Below are 25,331 nucleotides of genomic sequence, written 5' to 3'. Positions count from 1 at the left end.
CGGGACGGACCGTTACCGGCACCTCAGCGCCCGCCCCCCAGCGCCCGCCTCCGTGCCGCTCAGCCGCGCTGTCATTGGCCAGCGGCGCCATCCATCACCAGGTGGGCGGGGCTCGGGCCCTGGCCCGCGGGCCTGCCCAAGCGGCTGAGTGGCGTCTGCTCGCCGCCGGTGCTGCGCTTGCGCGAGGCGCCACGGCCTTGCCGGGCGCGGCGCGGCCCGAGCCCGCGCGTGCGCGCTGAGCTGGCGGCCTTCCCCCTCGTAGCGGAAGTGGCGGGGCCGCGCCAGTTCCGCCTCGGCGTTGTTCGCTCTGGACAAAATGGCGAAGATCGCCAAGACCCACGAAGGTAAAAAGCCCGGGAAACACCCGCAGCGGCGACCCCCGTAGCTGCGCCCTCGGCCGTCGTCTTTTGGTTGCGTTTCTCCCCGGCTGTGGGCGGCGTCAGGCCCGGCTCCTCGGGCGGGGGCCGGGCGCGCTCGCCCCGCGGCGGGCGGGCCGGGCCTGTTTGTAATGGCGTCTCCGCTTGTGTCAGCGCAATGCCCGGGCCGCCGCCTGGCGCTCGGGGGCTGCGGGGGTGGGGCTGCGGGGGCGGGCGGGGGGAGGCTGGCTGGCGGGGGGGCTCTCGCCGCGCACGCCTCGGGGGAGCGGGTGGCGGTTGCCAGGCCCGCGCGGGGCGGCGAGGGGGGGCGGTGTCGGTCGGCTCCGGTTTTGCTGACGGGGCCGGCGGCGCCGCTGGGGCACGGGTCTCTGCCGGGCACCCGCGAAGCCGGGGCTGAGCGGCGCTTCCGCGACGTGGGCCGCTCCTCGCCCCCGCTCCCCATCGCTGCGCGCACCTCCCCGCCCCCGCCGCCCCGGCCGCCTCCTGGCGCTCGCGTCGAGCCCTCGGCGGGCGCGCCGTAAAAATCGCGCTCTCCCCCCGCTCAGCATCGCATCGTAAGCGCCAGTAACACACCGGCATTTTCTTGGCCGAGCCCTTCGGCCTGGGTCCGCAGTGAACAGCGGGCCAGCGAGGGAGGGTGAACGGGTGTTGCCCGCTGGAAGCCAGCATGGCCTGAGCTGTTACTAAGCATCCTGCCGACGTGGTGCTTACGGAGAAAAATGCCCCGAAGGAAGGGAAAAAGCAATGTGAGGTCTCGGGCATTTCAACTGCCCTGTTAGCACGGAGGCTTCCTGCCGACTGGGTGCTTACGTAGGAAAACTGGTCTCTGAACGGTTTAATGAGTGAGGGCTTTCATAGGCAGTATGTTGTTATTCTCCGAGGTGCTATGTGGCTGCGTTCGCTACTGCGTCCAGCTCTTTACAGCATGAATCAAAGCTTTCTTCTTGGACAGTGTTTGTGGCTTGCCCTGCTCTTAAATATCTTCAGGCAAGGAAGAATAATTTTTAGAATTGTACTGCTTCTGTGTTTTTGCTTTTGGGTTTTTACTCGTGTTTCAGTGTGTGATGGGTGATCTGCCGTGGTTTATTTTAATTTACATCCATAATTCACTAATCAAAAACTATCTCTGGACAGTGGTTGTACACTGTGAGGTAGGCAGGGTGCCCAGGTATTCATTACCTTTGGGGGCATTAAGTTTTGCACTGAAAAAACTTTTCAAATGGAGAGGCATCATCTCCTGTGGAAGTGAGGTTAATGTAGTCTTTAACACCACAGACCTAATTTGAGTTTATGGATGAAGAAAAGCTTAAACTGTTTTCCTCTTTTTTTTTTAAATTTAATTTGATTCTATTTTTTAGCACTCTAGAACATTTTTGTAGAAGTATAGAAATTGTCTTGTCTTTTGTTTATATGCTATGACGTGCGTGAGGCTTGTGTGATATACTAACCAAGTCAGTTATTACCCATCACAGTGCTCTGCCTCTCATATTACCTAAAGAGCTTTCAATAATAAAATAGTAGAATTGTGGTTGTTGTTTTTTTAACTTAAATTGCTTATTTATTGAAGCAAATGGTCCATTGAATTTAATTTAATGAAAACATTGATGCACTTCCAGTTGCATGTGTTTTGATTAGTGTTGTATCAGAACAGGTTTTAAGGGGGGGGGGAGTGTAGGTAGTTAAATAAAAAATTATATATAACTGGGTATGATCATGTAATGCTGTCTTTCCCAACATGGAGGTATTAGCTGAACAGCTTCATTATTTTTCTTCTGAGTTCTATCCTATTTTACTTTTTTCAGTTCCTGACTGATTTTCCAAATTGAGTTGTTACTTACTAAATTGTCTTGAAGATTTTTCACATCTTTGTACTGTTTGTTGAATACTTGTGGATTGATGTGTTCAAGACAAAACTTGAAAGTTCTCAAAACAGTTTGAGATTGTTTCAGTTACATAGCTTAAGGGGGGGACCTCTTTGTTTTAGGCTGAAAAATAAAGTTTTAAGTGGCAGCTTATAAAGCCTCAATAAATGCGTGAGTTTTGAATGCTGTTGAAGGTAGTTTTTAATTTGCATCATTTTTTTCTTGCTCAGAAAAGAACAAAGAGATCTCCAAATATAACAGGGACCTAACGTGTATGAGAGTGCCGAAGTAGCTAGAAATAAAGCTTCACAGGGCAAGTTAAATGTGCAAAAACACGATAAGGCATGAAAACATGGCAGCTATTTACGCTGTAAAATAGTACTTCAGTACAGGGTCTGATTCTTCTTTCTTTTTTCATGTTACACTGCAGACGTTGCAAGTAGAACTACATGTATGGTAATGGAGTATATATTTTGAGAACAGCTATCATGATCTGTCTGTGAGCTAGATTTTCAGTGGCTTCAAATTCAAATATGTTGATTTTAATAATATTCAACATTTATGTTATGTTTCAAATCAGCTGTGCAAGTTGAAGTTTCTTCTTTTAAAATACCAAAATATATTAAATAGAGTAAAATACAGAAAAAGGAATGATCAGTAGGATATTACGCGCCCCCACCCCCCCTTTTTTTTTTTTTAGATCCCACTCCCTTTACTGTTTCTCTGTCTTTGACTGAAGTTTCTGTTTATGTCCTGGTTGATTAAATCATCAAACAATACCTTGCTTTACACAATGGATTTTTATGCTTTGTGATTACTCTTTCTTAATTTGATTTATATTTAAATGCTTTGTTAAATAGGATGTGAGCTTTTTCAAGAAAGTGCCAGTTAGATCAAGGAAGGTAAACACATCTTTAATGTCAAAATAATCTTTTCCAGCTAAATGTGTGATGCTTTCTAAACTGGCAATCAGGGTACTTCGGGCTGCAGACCTTTTAGACCTTCTGGCTAAAGCGGTTTTGTGGCATGTCACATGGGTGTTCTCTTCAGAGTGTTTAATTTATCGTAGCACTTAGAGACTGCATGGCATTAGGTGAAAATTATGGTGGCCGTAAGTGGGGGTTTATTAACCCTATAGACCCTATGCACTTTCTTTTATAGTATAGATAACCCAGCAGGTTTTGCTGTAAGAAAATGAGAATGCTTCTTAGTCTGCAAACAGTTGTAGTCTTTGCAGTTTAAAGGAGAAGGCCAATAAGAAATGAGATCTGTATCCTCTTCTGTAAGTACAGCTATTTTAAAAATAAAATAAGAGAACAAGGCCTCAGTATGTAAAGTGTTGGTAAGAACTATTAATAGGAAAGTATTTTTGTATTAACGCTTTTGCTGCAGAAATCCCACAATTGTTTTAATAGACTCTGTTAACGGTAGTAGTGGTGGCAGCCCGCGAACAGGCAAATCTCTGTGGCCCATCCTGCACAGGGTACTTACTGATGGGACAGGATACTTACTGGTGCTTTATTTGGCTGAGCTCTATGGTCAGGTTGATTCAGTGGACAGATGATGGAAAGGCATTTGCATTGTAGGCCAGATCTGTAGGCTTTTTTTGTGTTGAAGTTGGTTACAGCTATGGATGTGCGATCAGGACTTAATATGCTGCTAAAGAGGCAGTGTGTTGTTCTAGTAACTGCTCTTTAGAAATAAGAAACGATGTCATTGTACTCTAAAAGCACTCGGTGCTAGTAGTGTTGCCCTTGGTAGCAAGGGAAGCTTCAGGTATTCCCTTTCACCCTAGTGCTGCATTGCACCGGGCTGCAAAAGGAATCAGGAACTTGATCTACTCTTTGGAAGAAGCAGAAATAACTAAAAAATCTGTGAGAAAAGGATTTGAGTTGTATCAGTTCCATAACCATGCCATAGGACGACTTCACAAAAATGGAATACCTCAAGATGACGCTGGTACACAGGATACATGTGGTATGCCTTTGAAGATGATCGGAGACCTCTGCCGGCAAGACAGGGATCCCTAATCCGGCAGTAGTTTGTTTCTGCTGGAAGTAACGTATTGGGGAGCAACGTGTCTCAAGCTCTGGACTCACTGGAATGCCCTGGGCTGTGCAGGATTTTAGGGGGAGTTGGATGTACCTGAGGGCAGGATTCAGCAGGTGATCATGGCCAGCAGTATAAGGCTTTTGTCAGGTTTCAGCTTCTCATGAGTTCAGGGCAGATACCATGGGTTTCTGTAAAGCAGAGGTGGCTGTTCAAGTTACCCTGTTCTAGATATCTGCAAAAGTTTGGTGGGAGCCCTTAACTGGCTGGAGCAAGATTCTCCTTAGCAGCTGCTATGATGTGTCTCCTGTGCATGGGGCTCTTGATGAGTTTAGAAACATATTTCTGCTGTTTCTTTCTTTCCCCACTAGACCATTGCAGATTTGCTGTCAGGTTTACTGTGCTTATAGTGAAGTCAGTGTTTCTAACTACCAGTCCTGCAGGCTGTACATGAACACTTAATTCTGCTGTTCTCGCTCATAGCTATATAGCAAAGATTTGTCAGGTAAAACTACATGTTCAGTTACCTCTACAGAAAACATACATTTCTACAGGAGGCATAATTTGGCTTACAGTGTTTGTTTTGGTTGGTGTTTTTTTTATCAGTGGCAGTTTGTGATAAGAAAAGGACCCAGCCTTGACTGTAAGTCTTGAAGTTTATAGGGCTGGCAGTTTAAACTTTTAAACTAAGCAATTCTGATCTGCAGTCTCTCAATCATTTAAAAAAAAAATCACCAATCCCACCTTCCCACCCCCCATTTATGTCTCCAGTCCAATAATTTGGATTAGCAATAATTTTACCTTAAAAAAAAAAAAGTGTTCTAATCTTAATTTTTGTCAGGTTTGTTAGCAGATGCTGTAGTATAGTGTCTTTTGCAAGATATCTCAGTGGGAAAACCTTGTGAAATTTATTCATCCTGAAAAAGAAAAATGAGCAACAATAGTAAAAAACCTAGTGAATAGTCAAGATTTAAGATTATTTGTGAATAGAATTTCCTGTAGCTTTTGCAAATTGGCAAATCTCCCTCAAGTTAATGTAGCAAGCAATGCCACTTCAGACAGGAGAGGGTGAATCACAGAATTGTTGAGGTTAGAAGGGACTTTTGAGACGATATAGTCCAACCCTCCTGCTCAAGTGTGATCCTTGGTATTCCTCCAGCCATGAAATGCAACTCCTGAGTATTTTTTTGGCCATGAAAATAATTGTTTGATGTACTGAAATTCACGTTGTATGGATGATTGTCTTTACACATCTGTTGAATGAAATAAAATTCAGATGGAAACAGTAATAATTTTATGGAGTTAGCTGTACCTTAATATACCAATTACATTTGCTGAAGACAGTTGGATTACTGTAACTTATTTTCTTGTTGCATTACAACAGGTAGGAGGAAAGCATGGTTTAATTTGGTTCCTTGTTTTCTGGATTAAAAAGTTAATGTTCTTTCTGAAAGTACCAAATTTCTAAGGTCAAAAGTGGACACTAGAGTTGATCAGAGTCAGACCCCAATACTTTGTCCTGTTTGAAGGGTAATTTTCTTGTTATCCCGAAGAACAGTAGACTCTTCAAAGATGGTGGTGCAGGCAGGAGTAGTCATGAGTAAAGAACATTTGAGCTGCCAGAGTGAAAAGAAACTGGTCCGAACTTTTTTTTTTTTTGCTAACTTGGTATCCAGTGGCATTTTAGAGTTTTTTTTTATTATTTGTTCAAAGATAATACAGCTTTGCAATATGTTAGATAACATAATACAGTGTTTTATTAAATGTTTTCAGATTTGACAACTCATGCTGTAGCTCTTTTGAACAGATTTGTTTAAATCTCATGGAACAGATTATCTTGAGTGCCATTACGTGGCATGTGCGGGACAACTGGGGCATCAGGCTCAGCCAGCATGGGTTTATGAAAGGGAGGTCCTGCTTCACTAACCAGGTCTCCTTCTATGACAAGGTGACCTGCTTGGTGGATGAGGGGAGGGCTGTGGATGTTGTCTACTTGGACTTCAGTAAGGCCTTTGACACTATCTCTCACAGCATTCTCCTGGAGAAGCTGGCGGCTCGCGGCTTGGATAAGTGCACTCTGTGCTGGGTTAAAAACTGGCTGGGCGGCCGAGCCCAGAGAGTGGTGGTGAATGGAGTCAAATCCAGTTGGCAGCCAGTCACGAGTGGTGTTCCCCAGGGCTCAGTGTTGGGGCCGGTCCTGTTCAACATCTTCATTGATGATCTGGACGAGGGGATTGAGTTGCACCCTCAGTAAGTTCGCAGACGACACCAGGTTGGGTGGAAGTGTTGATCTGCTGGAGGGTAGGAAGGCCCTGCAGAGGGACCTGGACAGGCTGGATCGATGGGCCGGGGCCAACTGCATGAGGCTGAACAAGGCTCAGTGCCGGGTCCTGCACTTGGGTCACAACAACCCCATGCAACGCTACAGGCTTGGGGAGGAGCAGCTGGAGAGCTGCCTGGCTGAAAAGGACCTGGGGGTGTTGGTTGACAGCCATCTGAATATGAGCCAGCAGTGTGCTCAGGTGGCCAAGAGGGCCAACAGCATCCTGGCTTGTATCAGGAATAGTGTGGCCAGCAGGACCAGGGAGGTGATCGTGCCCCTGTACTCGGCCCTGGTGAGGCTGCACCTCGAGTACTGTGTTCAGCTTTGGGCCTCTCACTACAAGAAGGACATCGAGGTGCTGGAGTGTGTCCAGAGGAGGGCAACGAAGTTGGTGAAGGGTCTGGAGCACAAGTCTTATGAGGAGCAGCTGAGGGAGCTGGGGTTGTTTAGCCTGGAGAAGAGGAGGCTGAGGGGAGACCTTATTGCTCTCTACATCTCCCTGAAAGGAGGTTGTAGCGAGGCAGGGATCAGTTTTCTTCTCCCAAGTAACAAGGGATAGGATGAGAGGAAACGGCCTCAGGTTGCTCTAAGGGAGGTTTAGATTGGATATTAGGAAAAATACCTTCACCGAAAGGGTGGTCAGGCACTGGCACAGGCTGCCCAGGGAAGTGGTTGAGTCCCCCTCCCTGGAGGTATTTAAAAGACATGTAGATGTGGTGCTTAGGGACATGGTTTAGTGGTGGACTTGGCAGTGCTAGGTTAACGGTTGGACTTGACGATCTTAAGGGTCTTTTCCAACCTTAACGATTCTATGATTCTATGAAATTAGCAGAGTTGGTTTATTAATTGGTGGTAACATTTTGAAAGGCTTTTTTAATGAGAGGATTATATTCGTTGAGAAAGTTTTGTGTTAGTGTAGTGTTGAGAAATATTACTGTGGTGTAAATTACCTTCTCTATCTCTGTTGGAAGATGAGATACGTTAACAGTGGGTTTGAATAGTTTGCTTTAGGCCATACAATTGAAGTAGTCTGTGCTGGATAATATTACAACTTAAGGAAAAGCTGCTTACAAACATTGTGATTTTATAGTTTTATGTGTCATATTTGCTTATTTTTTTAGAGATAATAATTGAAATTGGCTGAAAAATTGTTTGCTCTACATAGTAACATGAGTATTACATTTGTGTGTATGTGTAAAAAGACCTGATTTTTTGTGTGTGTCTGTCTTTACCCTAGATATTGAAGCACAAATTCGAGAAATTCAAGGAAAAAAGCCTGCTCTTGATGAAGCGCAAGGAGTAGGCCTTGATTCCACAGGATATTATGATCAAGAAATTTATGGTGGCAGTGACAGCAGGTTTGCTGGATATGTCACTTCTATTGCAGCAACTGAATTGGAAGATGTAAGTGATTTTATGTATTCGTTCGTTTACGGCATGCATTCTAAGTATTTTGGAATTAATTTTGACTAATTTTTAATAGCAGTTGCTGAAGTACAAACAATTATTGTCATTAAAGCCATACTGGACCAAGTATGTCTTATCTGGGAAGCTCATAAGTTCTAAGTCTGGCTTGTACTTCATGAATTGTGCTTTGAAAGTCACGTAGGCCCAAGCAGAAGGCAAAAAGTTGTGGCCTGGTATTTAATCAATGTTGGCCTTGACTGGAATAATTAACTTTGTTCTGTTGTTGCTGTTCTGTTGCTGTGGAAAAAAAAACCAAACTAATAGAACTTGGGCCAACAAACTTAAGTGACTGTTTTAAGATTTTTATTTCTAGTTCATTTCAAATTTCAGAGCAGTTTTTGAGAATTGGCTTTTTCACTGTGTTATGTTCTCCTTATGTATCCTGCTTGTAAGATTACTTTATGTTAATTTCTAATGTTAAACATTTGACCACATTTTCAGTTGCAGGAGCAATCAGAAGCTACAGTTCTGACCATAAATACATAGGCAACTACATATTACACTGAAGGAATTATATTTTTAAGAAGAGGGAAGATTGTTACGTTCAGTTTAGTACTAGTTGATATATTTTTTTTTTTAGTAATGTACTATGTGTAATTTGTAGACTTCTAAGAATTCCTTAATTAAAAATTTACAGGGTCTCACTGAAATCTGTTCACAATTTTAAGAGCAGTTTTTCTTCTGGGTTGCTGTAAATTATTGTACAGAAACTGACTACTAATATGAGGCAATAGATAGCAAAAGCATCTTGCACATTCTGAGTACTTGTTATTGCCATTGTGATTGAGAAGGTATAACTAAATTATCATTAATATATTTCTGAATTTTTCACTGTTTCTGAAGCTTTTTTGTAGGGTTATTTACTGAAGTTTTGTTCTATGTCCAGCTGGCTTTTAAGAAAAAATGGTTTGAATTTCTGTGCACCAGTTTTCACATGCCAACTAAAGAACTGTATCGATAGTGCTAATATGAAATACAGACTTATTGTATAACTAGTGTAGACAGCATACTTGATTAAATGTAGCATATTGTGCAATACTTGTCTTGTGGAGAAAAAGTTATCTTTTTAGTGATGTGGGTAGGTTTATCTGACTCAGCAGGTTGGGAGTAATAAAACAAGCTATATGAAAAAGCTTGCTAAAATTTGGAATTAACTATTCTAGTTGTCCATTTTCAACTTTTCTGTGACCACAGTATGTTAATTTGACATTCTTTTATCTAAATACAATATCAACTTGACAAACTTGCCATGTCTTTTTACTGACAGGATGATGATGACTACCCTTCTACAAGTTTGCTTGGCCAGAAGAAGCCAGGGTACCATGCCCCAGTGGCATTGCTTAATGACATACCACAGTCTACTGAACAGGTAAGTCTTAACTGAAGGCACAATAAAATACTGTTGTAGATATTAGGGAAAAGAAGTGTTAAAGTTTTTCGAGACCAGGTCTTGTCTTCTGGAAATACAAGATGTATGTAAAGGGCTATGGTATTTTAATTTTGCTGTAAGCTTGTTCCTGCTTTAGTTTAGAATTCCACAGGGTGGTAAAAATAGACACTTCTGCATGTAAAGGCAACGTGGGCATATACACTAAACTATTAAAAAAATTTTTTTGGTAGGTCAGATACTTAAAAAATGAAAATAACTGGAAAACTTGATGTCCTTTATACTTCTATTTTTGTAAAGAAAATGTAATCACTTAGGTTTTATATTCCTAGAGTGTTTTTCTGTGAAATTTAAAGGCATATAAAGTAGCATTAAGTTCTCCTGCAAAAAGAAGGGGAAAGGTTGACAGCAGGAAATGCTTTGGTAACAAGTGAATAAACTTCTTAAAGTAGCAAATTTTTGTCAGAAGTTATTTCACAAGAAATTCTGTGGTTAAAAAAAAAAAAAATCAAAATTCCAGTTGCAGGAGTAAAATTTGTAGTAGCATAGTGTTTTGACATTCCTGCATAGTTGAGATTAAAAATAAAGTAGGCCTTTTTAGTAATACTGAAAATGAATGCAAACTTATGGTCACCAAACACTTTTCATTTTGTTCTTCATATATATGTGACTAACCAGCTTTTTTCGGTTTTTAGTATGATCCTTTTGCAGAACACCGTCCTCAAAAGATTGCGGATCGGGAGGATGAGTACAAAAAGCACAGGCGGATGATGATAATTTCCCCTGAGCGTCTTGATCCTTTTGCAGATGGTAATTTATTTTGACTTTTCTATACCCTTTATGAAATTTGTTGTCTTTAATTGTCTTTAGCCCTTTGATTTCTGTTGGCACGCTTGTAAACTTAGTTTTGTTTTAAACATCCCCTTTTTGTAGAGATTTGGTTGAAAACCTAGGTGCCATATTCTTCATCTTTATAATACAAGTTTTCTTTCCAGGTAGAAGGACAAGAAAATAATGAGCCATTGCCATAGAAACACAAAGGGTTAAAGGTTTCTCTTTTCTTTTTGTTTTGGGTTGTGTATTATACTTGGAACAACTTGTGTATTGAGTGCTCAAATTCTTTCAGTACCTTGAAAGTTTTCATTCCAAGTCATAGATTTACAGGGTTACTGCTTTTGAAATGCTAGTTCTCAAAATAGAGCACCTAATTCTTACCATCCTATGTAAACTTAGGTGGTATAGCTAAAAGAAACAAAAGCAGATATAAGACTTTGATACTATTAATAGTTCAAGTCTGTTCTGATAATTTGAGAATGCAAGTCAGGAAAAGGGGTGTTAGTGGGTCTGACAAACTTTCTTCAGGTGAGTGAGTTTCACGTGTGGCAATAAGGTGCCTGTTGGCTTAAAATTAGTAGCTATTTTGCAGGTTTTACAAATGAGAATTTCAGCCTGCATGAATTAATAGGGATATTAAGTATTTTACTTGCTTAATTGTAATTGATATAAACATGTATTGTCAGAATTCACAGGCCCATACTAACTGTCCTTAATTTCTTTCCTACAGCAGTACTGCTATATGCCAGTCCTGTCTGCATTCTTAAGGGTGCAGTTCAACACATCCTGTGTAGATTATGGTGAAAAAGTATTCCAAAGGAAAGTCTTATCAAAGCTAGTGTCAGAATGACACAGCCAATTGGGCAATGATCTTCAGCATAGAAATGTTTAAGAAGTTTATTTTTTTCCCTAAATTATAATGCTATACCACCTGTATAGCAAATTGCACATTTTCTTAAAGAAAAGTGTTTTTCTTGACAAGTCTCATTTTTATAAAGTTGGGCTTCTTGTAAAGTATTTAAAAGTTTAATTAACGCAAGATACACAGCATAAAACAACATATGGTATACAAAACCCATTACCTGTGAGTATCATTGTGGTGGTATATGTACTGTATTGCATTCAGCTCCCAATCACAAATGTACCTTGAGAAGAAAAGAGGGGGAAAGTGTCATCAAACAGTTTTCTGGGGTTTTTTGTTTTGTTTTGTTTTTTTTAATGAAGCCCTTTTACAATACGACACTAGAAGATCTGGGAGACGTATCCAGATTTGTCAAACTTATAAATGGGTCTTTATGATAAAACACTTTAAACATTACTTAGGTATGCAGTAGTTATTGATAGTCAGATAACAACTAGGATTTAACAGCTTACACAAGGTAATGTTTTGAATATAAATATCTTTCCAAAGTGTTACTAATGGTAAAGAGATAATTTTCTAGGCTTCTATTCTGCTGCTTGAAGTCAGAACTGCTGATGGAGACAAAGGCACGAAAGTGTACGTATTCCGGATTAGCAACCCAGGAACCCATCACTTCTGAAGACTCTTAACTGTGTTGTCATTTTATCATTTATATCGGCTTTAAAATATTTGTTTGAAACTGCAGTAGTTATGTTTGTGTTCAAACAGGTTAAATTGATCAGCAAACTGAATAAACGTAAGATACATGTAATTTTAAAAATTTTCAATCAAAAAGTAAAATTAAATGATCATGGAATAATATAATATTAGAGCAGGACAATAGAAAAAGTCAATAGTTTCTGCTTATCCTGTACTCATTGTGCTCCATTCCTGTTGCTGTTCTCTTCCACAGGAGGGAAGACACCAGATCCTAAAATGAATGCCAGAACATACATGGATGTTATGCGTGAACAACATTTAACGAAAGAAGAGGTAGGTGGAGGGGAGGGTTTTCCACTTGAACTTAGTTTCATTTTACAGCCTTTGAAAGCATGTTAAGAAAGTGGGCATGGAAATTGCGTTGACTTTTTGTCTTGACCTAAAAGTCCTTTTCTTTGGAAAATCCGGTTCTTCACATGTTGAGAGTCAGTAGAATTTAAAGATCAAAGTTTTGAAAAACATCTGTTCCATACTTCTTCACTGAAAGGGTGGTCAGGTATTGGAACAGGCTGCCCAGGGAAATGGTTGAGTCTCTATCCCTGGAGGTATTTAAAAGAAGGGTAGACGTGGTGCTCGAGGACATGGTTTAGTGGTGGACTTGGCGGTAATGGGTTTATGGTTGGACTCGATGATCTTAAGGGTCTTTTCCAACCTTAATGATTCTATGATTCTATATAATACCTAAACAATTGAGGCAGAAATAGCCTCAATATATTTTAATCTGGATTTTTTTATAGCACTTGGACTTTCTATTATTTATTTTCTTTCAGAGGATGAGAGACAAAAACTAACAGTCACTGAGGGACATTCGGTGTCAGAGATGTTTAGTTTTGTGAGCTTTGTGTAAAGGCAATCCAGGGAGGTTTTAAAAGGCTTTTGTTGAAGCACTTAAAACAGATGTTGCAGTACTAAGAACTGGTATAAGGTTGACATTTGGTTTTAAATATTAGAGGAAAAGAAGATAAAAGTACATGCTTTATTCATGGCTATTAAAAATTTATTGTAATAGGTGAGAAGATACTGATAATATAATCAAATTTCTTGTGTAATACCTACAGTGCCATCTTGTTCATTGGAGCAAGATCTTGTAGTTCCAGTGACCTCTCTAGATTTACATTGATTCACCTTGCTTGGCTTACCTTAATTGAGGAATTGGTTCATAATTTTGACAATCTTACTGTTCATGGATCCATTGATAAGTGAAAAACAGTCTGGGTTGGTGTGCTGTTTTAATAATGTCTCAGAATTTTAAATAAGAATTTCAGGGCTCTTTTATGTTGCGGGATATAACGCACATGAATGCATTTTCTAACTCATCCACCTTCAATTTACTGAAGTGGAACTTGTTTGAAACAGATGTGTAATGATTTTAAGGCATACATGCAGGTGGCAGAAACTGATAGCAGTCAAAATTTTCCATGCGTTTGCATTTGTTATAATAATGGCTTTTATAGGAAATCAATTTAAAACCAGCCTCTCCAAACACATAGCTGCTCTGTCAGTACAGAAGAACTTGAAAAGAGAATGAACTTGAAATTAAAACAGTAGCTAATTGCATGTTATTTGAGCAAAACCTCAAAAAATAGCATAAAAAGATATACAGCTGAAAAATCTCTTTTAAAGGTATAATCGGAAGAGGCCTTATTAAGAAATCTGTTTCTTATGTTTGTCTTTTTGTGCCCTTGAATAGAGGGAAATTAGGCAACAACTAGCTGAAAAAGCTAAAGCTGGAGAGCTTAAAGTCGTCAATGGAGCCGCATCTCAGCCACCTTCAAAACGCAAACGGCGTTGGGATCAGACAGCTGATCAGACTCCTGGTGCTACACCTAAAAAATTATCCAGTTGGGATCAAGCAGAGGTAATCATCCTAGTGTTCATCAGCTTATCTGTAGAAGACATTATTAATGCTAATTCTCTTGAATTTCAGTAAGTTTCTTAGTCTACTAAAAAAGAGTAACTAGCAGTCTTTTACTGCATAGTATGAGAGAGATTAATACTTTTGCATTTGTCTTGTATAGACTCCAGGACATACACCATCTCTGCGATGGGATGAAACTCCAGGCCGTGCAAAGGGTAGCGAAACTCCTGGTGCCACCCCAGGCTCAAAAATATGGGATCCAACTCCCAGTCATACACCAGCAGGAGCTGCGACACCTGGACGGGACACGCCTGGTCATGCAACACCAGGCCATGGAGGTGCCACTTCCAGTGCACGTAAAAATCGATGGGATGAAACACCTAAAACAGAAAGAGGTATTTATGGCGAACTGGACAGCGCATAATAAGTTTTGAATGGTTAATTGTCTAGGATTTTTTCACCTTAACGGTAGATTCAGAAGTCAGGGAAGAAGTAATTGTATTCTGACATCTAGTGGTTGATGTGAAGTGATGTTTTTGTCTGCTCGTAGCATTGAGTTCTGCCTGTTAGCTTAACTTGCATCTGTGAAAGCACCTCGGCTCAAAAATTGAATTAAAATTTTGTGGTATATCTAGTGACTGCTGCAGGTTGGGATTTTAATGTGTAAAGGACATGGTAAAGGAGCTCACGTTGAATTGCTTTTTGTGATACATTTGTGTGTGTTGTTTTTTGAACTTCTTAATTTTTTTGAAGAGCTTAGAATTAAAATAAGTTTTGGAAGCATTTTCTCACCTGCCTAATTTGAATTAGGCTCATGTGTCAGAGAACAGTGAAACACCATTGTTCCTTAATGCTTTTGTCAAGGGAGTACATGGAGTACTTTGTCCGTTTTCTAGAATATCTGAATTCTTTTGTATTTTGTAGAATTTTATCTATTTATGCTAAGATTCAGCAAGAAGATGACATGCTTTTTTCATAAAACGAAGTTCTCTGTTGGATGTTTTTAGTGTAATGCCTGTGTTTTATCAATATTCACCAAACTAGTCTTTACTTTCTATGTAGTGTACTTGTTTATTTGATACCTGTTGATTTGCGTAGACATGAGGACGAGATATTGAAAATGGGTTTGGATGTTGATACTATAGTTGGAATATATACCATTCACCTTTCTGCAAAAATTGTTTTGTTTTTTCTTAGATACTCCGGGACATGGCAGTGGATGGGCTGAGACGCCTCGTACAGACAGAGGTGGTGACTCCATTGGTGAGACACCAACCCCAGGAGCAAGTAAAAGAAAGTCACGATGGGATGAAACACCTGCTAGCCAGATGGGTGGCAGCACTCCTGTTCTGACACCTGGCAAAACACCCATTGGTACACCAGCTATGAACATGGCAACTCCTACACCAGGTAAGCCCAGTCCATTCTCTAAGACTTCACTTTCTTTCGTGGAAATGAAGCATTTACCTTTATGTTGTATTTTGAAATGGACTTCTGCCTAACATGTTCTCCTGTCTGTATAAAAGCAGTCAGTATATGCTCAGTTTACCATTTTTAATGCCCACAGCAACTCAGTTCTGGAGGGGAATTGAGACTAAGGTTATATGTCTGTTCGTGTTCAATTTAGTTGGTAAAAAATTGATAAAACGCTTTCTAAAAGTTTGATATCTTACTGGCTACGAATTTCAAGTGCTATGGAAACTTCGGCTCCAGAGAGCACTTAAAGGTTAAGTAAACAAGTCGTCTCCTTCTGCATACATTTTTCTTCCAATCATTTTTAATTTTTTTTAATTTGAATATAGGTCATATCATGAGCATGACTCCTGAACAGCTGCAGGCTTGGCGTTGGGAGAGGGAAATCGATGAGAGAAACAGACCGCTTTCTGATGAAGAATTGGATGCTATGTTTCCAGAAGGATATAAGGTAATTTAGATGGATTAAAATACAGCAGACCGTGATGGGATTTTTTTTTTTCTGCCTGGGGATATTGATGTTGGTTTTTTTTTTTTTAAACCAAGTTGTCCCAGAAGTACAATGTTTCACATTAAGTATTGATTATTGATTGTAGATGTTTGTTCGATTTGGTTACTGATTTATTGTAAATCCATTAGAGAGGAAGAACTAAAGGTGATCTCAAAGGCCAGTCGTTATTCTGCTTCTCAATGTTGGGAATGCCTGTCAAGGCCAGAAATGAGCTCTGAATGGACTGATAGAAATACTAAGTCCAGATGTAGAAAAACATCGAAGAGAGTCACAAATTTTAAGTCAGCAAGTACACTGTGTTGATACAGATACTGAAGTGCTTCTTTAATACTTTGTAAAGAGACTTCAAAGTTTATTATCCAAGCTCTCAGCAGTGGAAGTGAGGTTTCTTCTGAAATATCATCAATACAGGATAAGCACAAATACAAATTGTTATGGTAAATTTGTTTGTATTGCTGTGAACATGGGATCTAATGTATGCAATAACACTTGCACAAATCCCCGAACAAATAAAATGGAAGATAAAAGTTTAGTAATATTTTGTATTTGATGCCTTCCTCTTTTTATATCTGTTGTGAAAAGATAAATTTTTTTCTTCCTTCTGTAGGTTCTTCCCCCACCAGCTGGTTATGTACCTATTCGCACTCCAGCCCGTAAGCTTACAGCAACTCCAACACCTTTGGGTGGTATGACTGGATTCCACATGCAGACAGAAGACCGGACTATGAAGAGTGTTAATGACCAGCCGTCTGGCAATCTTCCATTCCTAAAACCAGATGATATCCAATACTTTGATAAACTGCTGGTAAATGAGATTTCATTCATGCTGATTAAAGTTTCCTGTTTTCTTTTGAATATGTAGCAATGCCTATTTATTTGTCTGGAATTATTTGTAGGTTGATGTTGATGAATCAACTCTGAGTCCTGAAGAACAAAAGGAGAGAAAAATAATGAAATTACTTCTGAAAATAAAGAACGGCACACCTCCCATGAGAAAGGTAAGACGAATTGTCAGATGCATTTATTTAATTTAATTTTTCAAAAATCTGTGTTTGTTTTCAGGTTTAGTTTCAGTTGTCTGTGGGATTCTCTTTAAGATAATCTAATCTTTGATATCTGTTTAGTGCTTTCTTCCTCTTCTATATCTGTGTGGCTTTTTGTTTGTCATTCAATGTAATGTAGTATTGCTGCTCCTTGTACAGTAATGTCAGTCACTAAATAGTATATGGCTTATATAATTTTTTTTTTTTTTTACAATTATGAGGAATTAATTTATAGTGCTTTTTGCTTACAAGGCTTCGTAATTTTCTGGATTTTGCTTCTTACACTTCAATTAGCAGTGTAGCTCTTAGTTAAGTTTCAGCCTTAGACACTATGCAATATGTTAGCAGTCTCTTCTGTGCAGTTTTGGTCTAAATTGACCATAGCACCAAGGTACCTAGATGCAAGTAAGTGCTGTATAAGCTACTTTTCAGATGGAGCCATTCTTAATATTAGACCAGGAGCCTGCTTTTCTTGAAAATTGAACATCTGGGAGCTAACATCGGGGTGTTTCTCTTCACGCATTCATTTTTAAACAGATCAGCATAAAATTGTTTGAAGTAGAGTTTTGCAGTGGTAGGAGCAAGTATTTTGAAGCCTGTGGTTACAGTGAATTACATTTTAATGTGGTTAATAGCTACCTATTTTGTAATTGTTCAGTGCTGTTTCCTTGGTTTAACCGATAGGCTGTTTGGTTTTGTTTAGGCTGCCTTGCGGCAAATTACTGATAAAGCTCGGGAATTTGGAGCAGGACCACTGTTTAATCAGATTCTGCCTCTGCTGATGTCACCAACGCTTGAAGATCAGGAGCGTCACTTGCTTGTCAAAGTCATTGACAGAATTCTTTACAAACTGGATGACCTGGTCCGACCGTATGTACATAAGGTCTGTTGCAGTTTCATCTTTGACTTGCTTTTTCTGATCGTTGCTGGGAGAAGTGTATATTTTATTTGCGTATCAGAAGAGGATGGTACCATGGTTTTTTTTAACAGAGTTGGCTTTCATATTTCTTCTTAAGCCAAATAAGTTCTTGTAGTGCGATTGAAGTGTGGGCTTTATAGTATTAAGGCATGATGTAAAAATGATATATGCATACTTGGGGGTGGGAAGGGGATCTTATCTGATCTAGGTAGTATCTCTGGGCCAGGTCCTTTAGAGACAAAGAGCTGTAAAAAGAACATAAAAGATTTACATTTTTTCGGGTCATCATAAAGCTTTAAGCTTGGATCTATGGAATCATCTCCGTTTCGTGGAATCTAGTAAGGGCAGAAATACTATTAAAAGTATTAATGAAAGGAAATATTAATTTGTTCATCTTTTTCAGATCCTTGTTGTCATTGAACCACTGCTGATTGATGAAGACTACTATGCTAGAGTGGAAGGCAGAGAAATTATTTCAAACCTGGCTAAGGTAAAGTACCATCCTTCATTAAGACACCGAGTTAGCTTACATAAAGCTGCATGTTTATAGGCATGGCAGAAGAATTAACTGTGCCATTCATAAATCCAATTGGTATGTTTTGTATGTTTGTTCCTTCAGGCTGCTGGTTTGGCAACAATGATCTCCACAATGCGACCTGATATTGATAATATGGATGAATATGTCCGAAATACAACCGCTCGAGCCTTTGCTGTCGTTGCCTCTGCTTTGGGCATTCCTTCTCTGTTACCCTTCTTGAAAGCTGTCTGTAAAAGCAAGAAGTCCTGGCAGGCTAGGCATACCGGCATCAAGATTGTACAGCAGATTGCTATTCTTATGGGTTGTGCTATCTTGCCTCATCTCAGGAGCTTGGTTGAAATTATTGAACATGGTAAGTTCTGCTTTCCCAGGAAAAGATTTTTTTTTTTTTTTTTTTTTTTTTTATTTACTTCATATTTGGAAATTTTTTTGTACCCCAGTGAGGCACAATGATAGTAAGGTCCTTGTTTTGTATGTTCTTTTGACACTGAGAAACAGATCAGCTGACTCTGAAAGAGGAATAGTGGTTCAGTTTTTCTGCAAATAAGTTAATCCCTTTTATACTACCCCTCTATTTTTGCTGGTTTGAACTTCATTCACAAGAAGTGGTACTAAACACTACTCTCTTACAGGTCTGGTGGATGAGCAGCAGAAAGTTCGCACCATCAGCGCTTTGGCTATTGCTGCTTTGGCTGAGGCAGCTACTCCCTATGGTATTGAGTCATTTGATTCTGTTCTGAAGCCTTTATGGAAGGGTATACGTCAACACAGAGGAAAGGTATATCTAAAATACTTTCTTTAGTTTGAACTGAAATGGATGTATATCTTCTGTAACTCATTAGAGACACATTTCTGCATTTAAATAGGGTTTGGCCGCATTTTTGAAGGCTATTGGTTACCTGATTCCACTCATGGATGCTGAGTATGCAAACTATTATACCAGAGAAGTCATGCTAATCCTTATCAGAGAGTTCCAGTCTCCTGATGAAGAGATGAAAAAAATTGTGTTGAAGGTATGTCAGAATGATTGTTTAGCATTAATATTGAATATGTATGTTTTTCTTTTTCTTAAAAAAAAATCAAACCAAAAATCTCCCCACCCCAAAACCCCAAACCCTACACAGAATTAAAATTGTTGGATTTTTATTTCCTCTCAGGTGGTAAAGCAGTGTTGTGGTACAGATGGTGTTGAAGCAAACTACATTAAAACAGAAATCTTGCCACCTTTTTTCAAACACTTCTGGCAGCACAGAATGGCATTGGACAGAAGAAACTACAGACAGGTATTTTGGTTTTTTTAGTTGGAAAATGATTTAGAGTAGCACAAAATTCACATTAGAATGTTCGTTCAGGCTAGATGCTTAATTTTGTCTTGTATGTCCTGAAATTGAATGTTGTTTGGACTAGTGATTTCGAAGTTGCATGGCTAGAAGATTCACAGGTTCTTAGGAGGCTATCAAGACATTTTACATCTGTGAATATGAGTCTACATCAGTTGTAAGGTGGGGTAGTTCACCCCACTTGTGTTGTTTAAAACATTGGATGATTTCTAAAGGTAAAAACAGTTGTTCATAGTGGGCTTAGCATGCATGATGCTGCTTCTCCTCTTCAGGCTACAGAAATTTATTTTCAAGATGTAGAAAGTAGATTTTAACAATGCTTGCTTACTTAACATTTGTATATTTCAGTTGGTTGATACAACTGTGGAGCTGGCAAATAAAGTTGGAGCAGCAGAAATTATTTCTAGAATTGTGGATGATCTGAAAGATGAGGCTGAGCAGTACAGAAAAATGGTCATGGAAACAATTGAGAAGATAATGGGAAATCTGGGGGCAGCAGACATTGATCATAAACTGGAAGAACAACTTATTGATGGTATCTTGTACGCCTTTCAGGAACAGACCACAGAGGTATGGCCAAGGGTATTTAGTACTTGGTTCACTTCAATTGTAAGCTAGCTCACTGTTAGTTATACAGAAACGTATACTTCTAAGTTAGATTTCTAGAATCCTTTTTTAGGTGTCAGTGCTCTAATCAATGAAATCCAGAAACAAGTGCTGGAATGTTAGCATTTTAATAGCAATTTTAGATGATGTCAAGTTTAATTAAAATGTAGCGTTGCTGTTGGTCTGATATTCCTTTGTTGTTTTTACACTCAGGATTCTGTGATGCTGAATGGTTTTGGCACAGTGGTTAATGCTCTAGGCAAAAGAGTTAAACCCTACTTGCCACAGATCTGTGGTACGGTTTTGTGGCGTTTGAACAACAAATCAGCTAAAGTTAGGCAGCAGGCTGCTGACCTGATCTCTCGTACTGCAGTTGTCATGAAGACTTGCCAAGAGGTATTGTATTGACTTCTCCTACCAAATTTGCCATGGTATGTCATAGTAATGAGAGGGGGAAAAAAATTAACTTCTACATCTTTTTACTTGGTTGTAGGAAAAACTGATGGGACACTTGGGTGTTGTGCTGTACGAGTACCTGGGTGAAGAATATCCTGAAGTACTGGGCAGCATACTCGGAGCACTTAAGGCTATTGTGAACGTTATAGGTATGTTTGTGTATTGATTAAATGCCTGTTCAAGAGCAAAATGAAGAGGCATTATAAAACTAAATATGCCTCTCTGAATTCGATAGGTATGCACAAGATGACACCACCAATCAAAGATCTGCTGCCACGGCTTACACCTATTTTGAAGAACAGACATGAGAAAGTACAGGAAAATTGTATTGATCTTGTTGGGCGCATTGCAGACCGGTAAGCTGACTAACGATAAAATATTTGATCCTCTGTGTGGGCAGTTACTGTAGCAAAAGCTAAGTTGGACTGTCAGGTTTTGCATCTGGATATTTATTGTCATATGTCTTGATTTCTTAAGTTGTGCATAAAGCTTAAGATGAGATATTTAGCAGACGGTCTGTTGAATGTATTGTAATTATATTATTTTGTAAACACTTTGTAAGAAGTATGTTGTCCATTTATGCAAACCTAGAATGCACACAATATAATAAATTTTGAGCACACTGTTAACCAGCGAAGGTCTAATGTTAACAGATACCTAATTAAGGAAATTGATTAAGCAGTATCCCTGTGTTGATAGGAAATTAATAGGTGCTGCAATTTATGTGGTGTTATTTAAAAACTTCGAACATCACTGAAGAGGTAACTCACTTTATTCTCTTTCAGAGGTGCAGAATATGTTTCTGCAAGGGAGTGGATGAGGATCTGCTTTGAACTGCTTGAATTATTAAAAGCTCACAAGAAAGCTATCCGAAGAGCCACAGTGAACACTTTTGGTTATATTGCGAAAGCTATTGGGTAAGTTGCTTTAATGCTTATCCAGTTCTACGCACAGTTACCTAACATAGTGATGATCGTGAGTTTTCTGGTGAGAAATATTCAAACTTCTCTACGTTTAACATGTTAAATGTGTAGACTTGACTTCTACTCATTTTGTAGAAGGAGAATACAGTCACCTGTTCTTCATTAGCATACAGGGCTGCACTTTGAAACTAAATTTGTAGACTAGCAAGGTTAGAGTCTAATTTGGTAGTCAGAGCTGTTTGTCTCATGAATTTTTGATACTGTGATATGCATTCAGACCCTCACTGTATTCTTTCATGAACTCTCCTTTAAATAGTCAATCTCTCTTCTCTTATTTTTCCCCAAATCAATACTTTTATTGATTTGCAAAGGATTTTTTGCCACTAAGGTGATATTGCAAGTCAGCAAATTGTAGAATGAAGCACAATTCCCATCTTTATGCATATTCTTAAATAAGTGACCAATTATTGACTTAATGCGGATACAGCAAGCAACCAAGGAATGCCGTAACTGCACTTATCTGTACAGGACGTTGCCTCTCTGTCAGTGTGTATGGTTTTATACAAGTTTGTAATTACCTGTGGGATCAGAGTAATAGTGGGGAGGCTACTGCTATCCTCCAGAGTTTACAAGAGGCAGAACAGAAGGCAGGAAAAAAGTTAAGTCTAGAGAAAGTAAAAAATGTTGGTTATGAAAATAAGATCATGCAGTTGCTTAAGCTGTTTTACGGTTTCGTGGTTTATGTTGTTTCCCAGTTACCTAAACTTATTTTTAAGGGTTAAGCCATGCTTTTCTGCCACTTGCTGTTTGAAACTCAACTAATTTTATGCAAATCATCACAGAATCTATTGACATGGACGTGCATGTTCTCTCTTCCAGACCTCATGATGTATTGGCTACACTGCTAAATAACTTGAAAGTACAGGAAAGGCAGAACAGAGTATGTACTACAGTAGCAATTGCTATTGTAGCTGAAACATGCTCACCTTTCACAGTGCTGCCTGCACTCATGAATGAATACAGAGTTCCAGAACTGAACGTCCAGAATGGTGTGTTAAAATCTCTTTCTTTCCTGTTTGAATACATTGGAGAGATGGGAAAAGATTACATTTATGCTGTTACACCATTGCTTGAAGATGCTTTAATGGACAGGTGAGTGCACTTCTTTCTCTCTCTGGTAAAGTTAGCGATAGTCATGTATTTTAAGTATATAGCTGGGTCTTAAACAATAGCAAATATGCATATTGTCCTTGTTCGCTAAAGATGTTAAGTGACCAGCGTAATTTGGAAGCCATTGTCTGCAAATAATTCAGATTATATACTCCTGTTTTAGTAATACTTTTGAAGATTAAAACGATACAAGCAGCTTAAGTGAGTCAAGGCTTCTTACATTCAAGCTGCTTGTGATAATTTCTATTGTTAGTACTTTTGCTGCAGAATTAGAGCGCAGTAATTTGTCACAAAACTGTCTTTTTTTAATTTACTGATTTTTGTTACTCTGCCTCTTGCTGTCAGTAAATATGGGTTAAAAGTGAAATTAATGCTTTCAAAAAAAGTGTTATTGAAGGGCCGTATTATGCTTGTCCAATCATGTTGCTTCTAAGTATAGTTTATTAACAGACCATTGTTTTCTTTGCAGGGATCTTGTACACAGGCAAACAGCCAGTGCCGTGGTGCAGCATATGTCTCTTGGTGTTTATGGGTTTGGCTGTGAAGATTCTCTTAATCATTTGTTAAATTACGTATGGCCTAATGTGTTTGAAACCTCTCCTCACGTCATTCAGGCAGTTATGGGGGCTCTGGAGGGCCTCAGAGTTGCTATTGGTCCCTGCAGAATGTTGCAGTATTGTTTACAGGTATGTCCTCATGTATGCTGGGATAGCAGAGACAGCAATTATCAGGCAGGACTTCTTTCCAGGAGACAAAAAAAGTCAACTGAAGATGATTTCCAGCAAAGGAAAAGTGTGGCTTTTTGTCTCTTTTAAAGCATTCTTTAAACATGGCATTCTGTACCAAGGACTTCGATAATTGAAACATGCAATAAACAGAGATTTTGGTATAGTGAGATAGCTGATTACATTCAGGAACTTGCGTAGAAGTAGCAGGTAACTTAGAATATAAATTGGCTATAATAGCCTGGCACTCTGACTTGTAAAGTGGAAGCATCTCAGAAATTTTGAGGACGCTAACTAATGACTGGGGAATAAATTAATAGTGCAAGGGGTTATAAGAACAAGTAACAAGTAAGATAAATAAACGAGAGGATAGTTTAATAATTAAACTATCAATATTAATATTGACATTATTTGTTGTTAGCCAAGAAAAATAGTAAGACATTTAAAACTCTAAGAATAAAGTACTAGAAAACAGTGCTTTGATCAGAATTTATACCATTACATCAACACTGGTCAGTTCAGCTTCTGTAAATGTGTATGTGGTGGTAAAACCTGAAGGCTCCTTTTCTGTGTAATTGCACCTAACAGTTCTTGCTCTGTTGGCGATCGAATCTAAACTCACAAAACAGGTGGGAAGCAAGAATGAATGTAATGCAGATCAGTATGGAGAAAATGTGACAGCATTTTATTAATTATCTGCAGATATGGAATTTCACTGTGGGTTTTTTTTGGGGGGGGGGCTCAGCATAAAGATACTAACATCAGTAGGAAGGTGAAAGAAGTCTCTTGCACAGTGTATTTTTTTGCAGATAGTACTTGTATATTCTTATTATATAGAACTGTTTTCTAGAGCTTTCACATTCTGCTCATTTTTTTAGGTTTAATAATAGGAATACATGAGATCAACTATCTGGCGCTCTCTGCACAAATCACAATTAGTAAAGCCAAAGATAAGACTCAGTTCCAACCAAATATACTGCAGCAGGTTTTAATTTTTATTTTAAAAGAATACAAAACTAGAAATACATTCAATGGAATTTCTCCCTGCAGAAAAAAATATATGAAAATCTGTCTCTAAATAATACTTTCCTACTGCTTGCTAGTTTAGATAGTCATAAAAATTGGGAATGACACATTTAATGTACCTTCTTTTGTTATAACTGGTGTTAGTTACTATAATAGCTTTTTTTAAATGCTTATTGTGCAAAACTTGATTAAATTAAATAACACACATTTAGACCTTAAGCTTTTAATAAATTTTGTTCTGTTCTGTTTTCTAGGGTTTGTTTCATCCTGCCAGGAAAGTCAGAGACGTTTATTGGAAGATTTATAATTCGATCTACATCGGATCACAGGATGCTCTGATAGCACATTATCCAAGAATCTATAATGATGAAAAGAACACTTATATTCGTTATGAACTCGATTACATCTTATAATCTTCTTGTTCAGTTGTTTGTGTTTAATGCACAGCTGTTCTTCAATTAAACGCTTCAGATTTGATGATGTAAAATTTTAAAATATTGGAGATCAGTATAGAGCTGGTCAGAGGCAGAGCTAGGAATCCAGTAGCATGATTTTTTAAATATGTCCTTGTTTTTTGATGTTAAACAGTTAAAGCCAGTAGTGACCAAGAAAACAGTGATTACAATGTACTGGAGGGATTTTGTTTTGGTTTCATCTTTATGAAGATTTAGATTTCATTCCTTGTGTTTAAAGGGGAAGTTTATTTGAGAAATAAACATTTGTGTATAAAAACTAATTTGTGTGTGGTTTTTGGACAGAGGAGCTTGTGAAACGAGTCCCTCTGGATTAAGTATTTGTTCATGTAATAAATAGGTGGCATAAA

General features: G+C 39.0%; 1 protein-coding gene across 3 annotated transcripts; it reads left to right on the top strand.

Moving 5' to 3' along the window:
* Nucleotides 1-236: 236 nt before the first annotated feature.
* Nucleotides 237-25,331, top strand: SF3B1 (splicing factor 3b subunit 1). 3 transcript variants are annotated; one of them, XM_082311789.1, is made up of 25 exons: nucleotides 237-344; nucleotides 7,849-8,015; nucleotides 9,346-9,447; nucleotides 10,161-10,275; nucleotides 12,114-12,193; nucleotides 13,611-13,778; nucleotides 13,939-14,173; nucleotides 14,976-15,188; nucleotides 15,581-15,702; nucleotides 16,370-16,567; nucleotides 16,659-16,760; nucleotides 17,509-17,688; nucleotides 18,128-18,214; nucleotides 18,344-18,614; nucleotides 18,895-19,040; nucleotides 19,129-19,275; nucleotides 19,420-19,545; nucleotides 19,951-20,172; nucleotides 20,422-20,604; nucleotides 20,702-20,813; nucleotides 20,900-21,020; nucleotides 21,450-21,581; nucleotides 22,467-22,739; nucleotides 23,227-23,443; nucleotides 24,763-25,329. In XM_082311789.1, the coding sequence occupies exons 1-25, from the start codon at nucleotides 317-319 to the stop codon at nucleotides 24,919-24,921; spliced, it is 3,906 nt and encodes a 1,301-aa protein (XP_082167915.1). In that variant the 5' UTR covers nucleotides 237-316; the 3' UTR covers nucleotides 24,922-25,329. The 3 variants fall into 3 exon arrangements, with proteins under 3 accessions (XP_082167915.1, XP_082167914.1, XP_082167916.1); XM_082311788.1 differs by lacking the exon at nucleotides 237-344 and adding an exon at nucleotides 6,403-6,538 and having other exon boundaries at nucleotides 24,763-25,331; XM_082311790.1 differs by lacking the exons at nucleotides 237-344; nucleotides 7,849-8,015; nucleotides 9,346-9,447 and adding an exon at nucleotides 11,742-11,797.

This window comes from Platalea leucorodia (genome assembly GCF_965183815.1).
Source record: "Platalea leucorodia genome assembly, chromosome: 5".
Taxonomy (NCBI): Eukaryota; Metazoa; Chordata; class Aves; order Pelecaniformes; family Threskiornithidae; genus Platalea; species Platalea leucorodia.
Note: the sequence above shows the minus strand (reverse complement) of the source record. Positions and strands in the feature narration are given on the sequence as shown.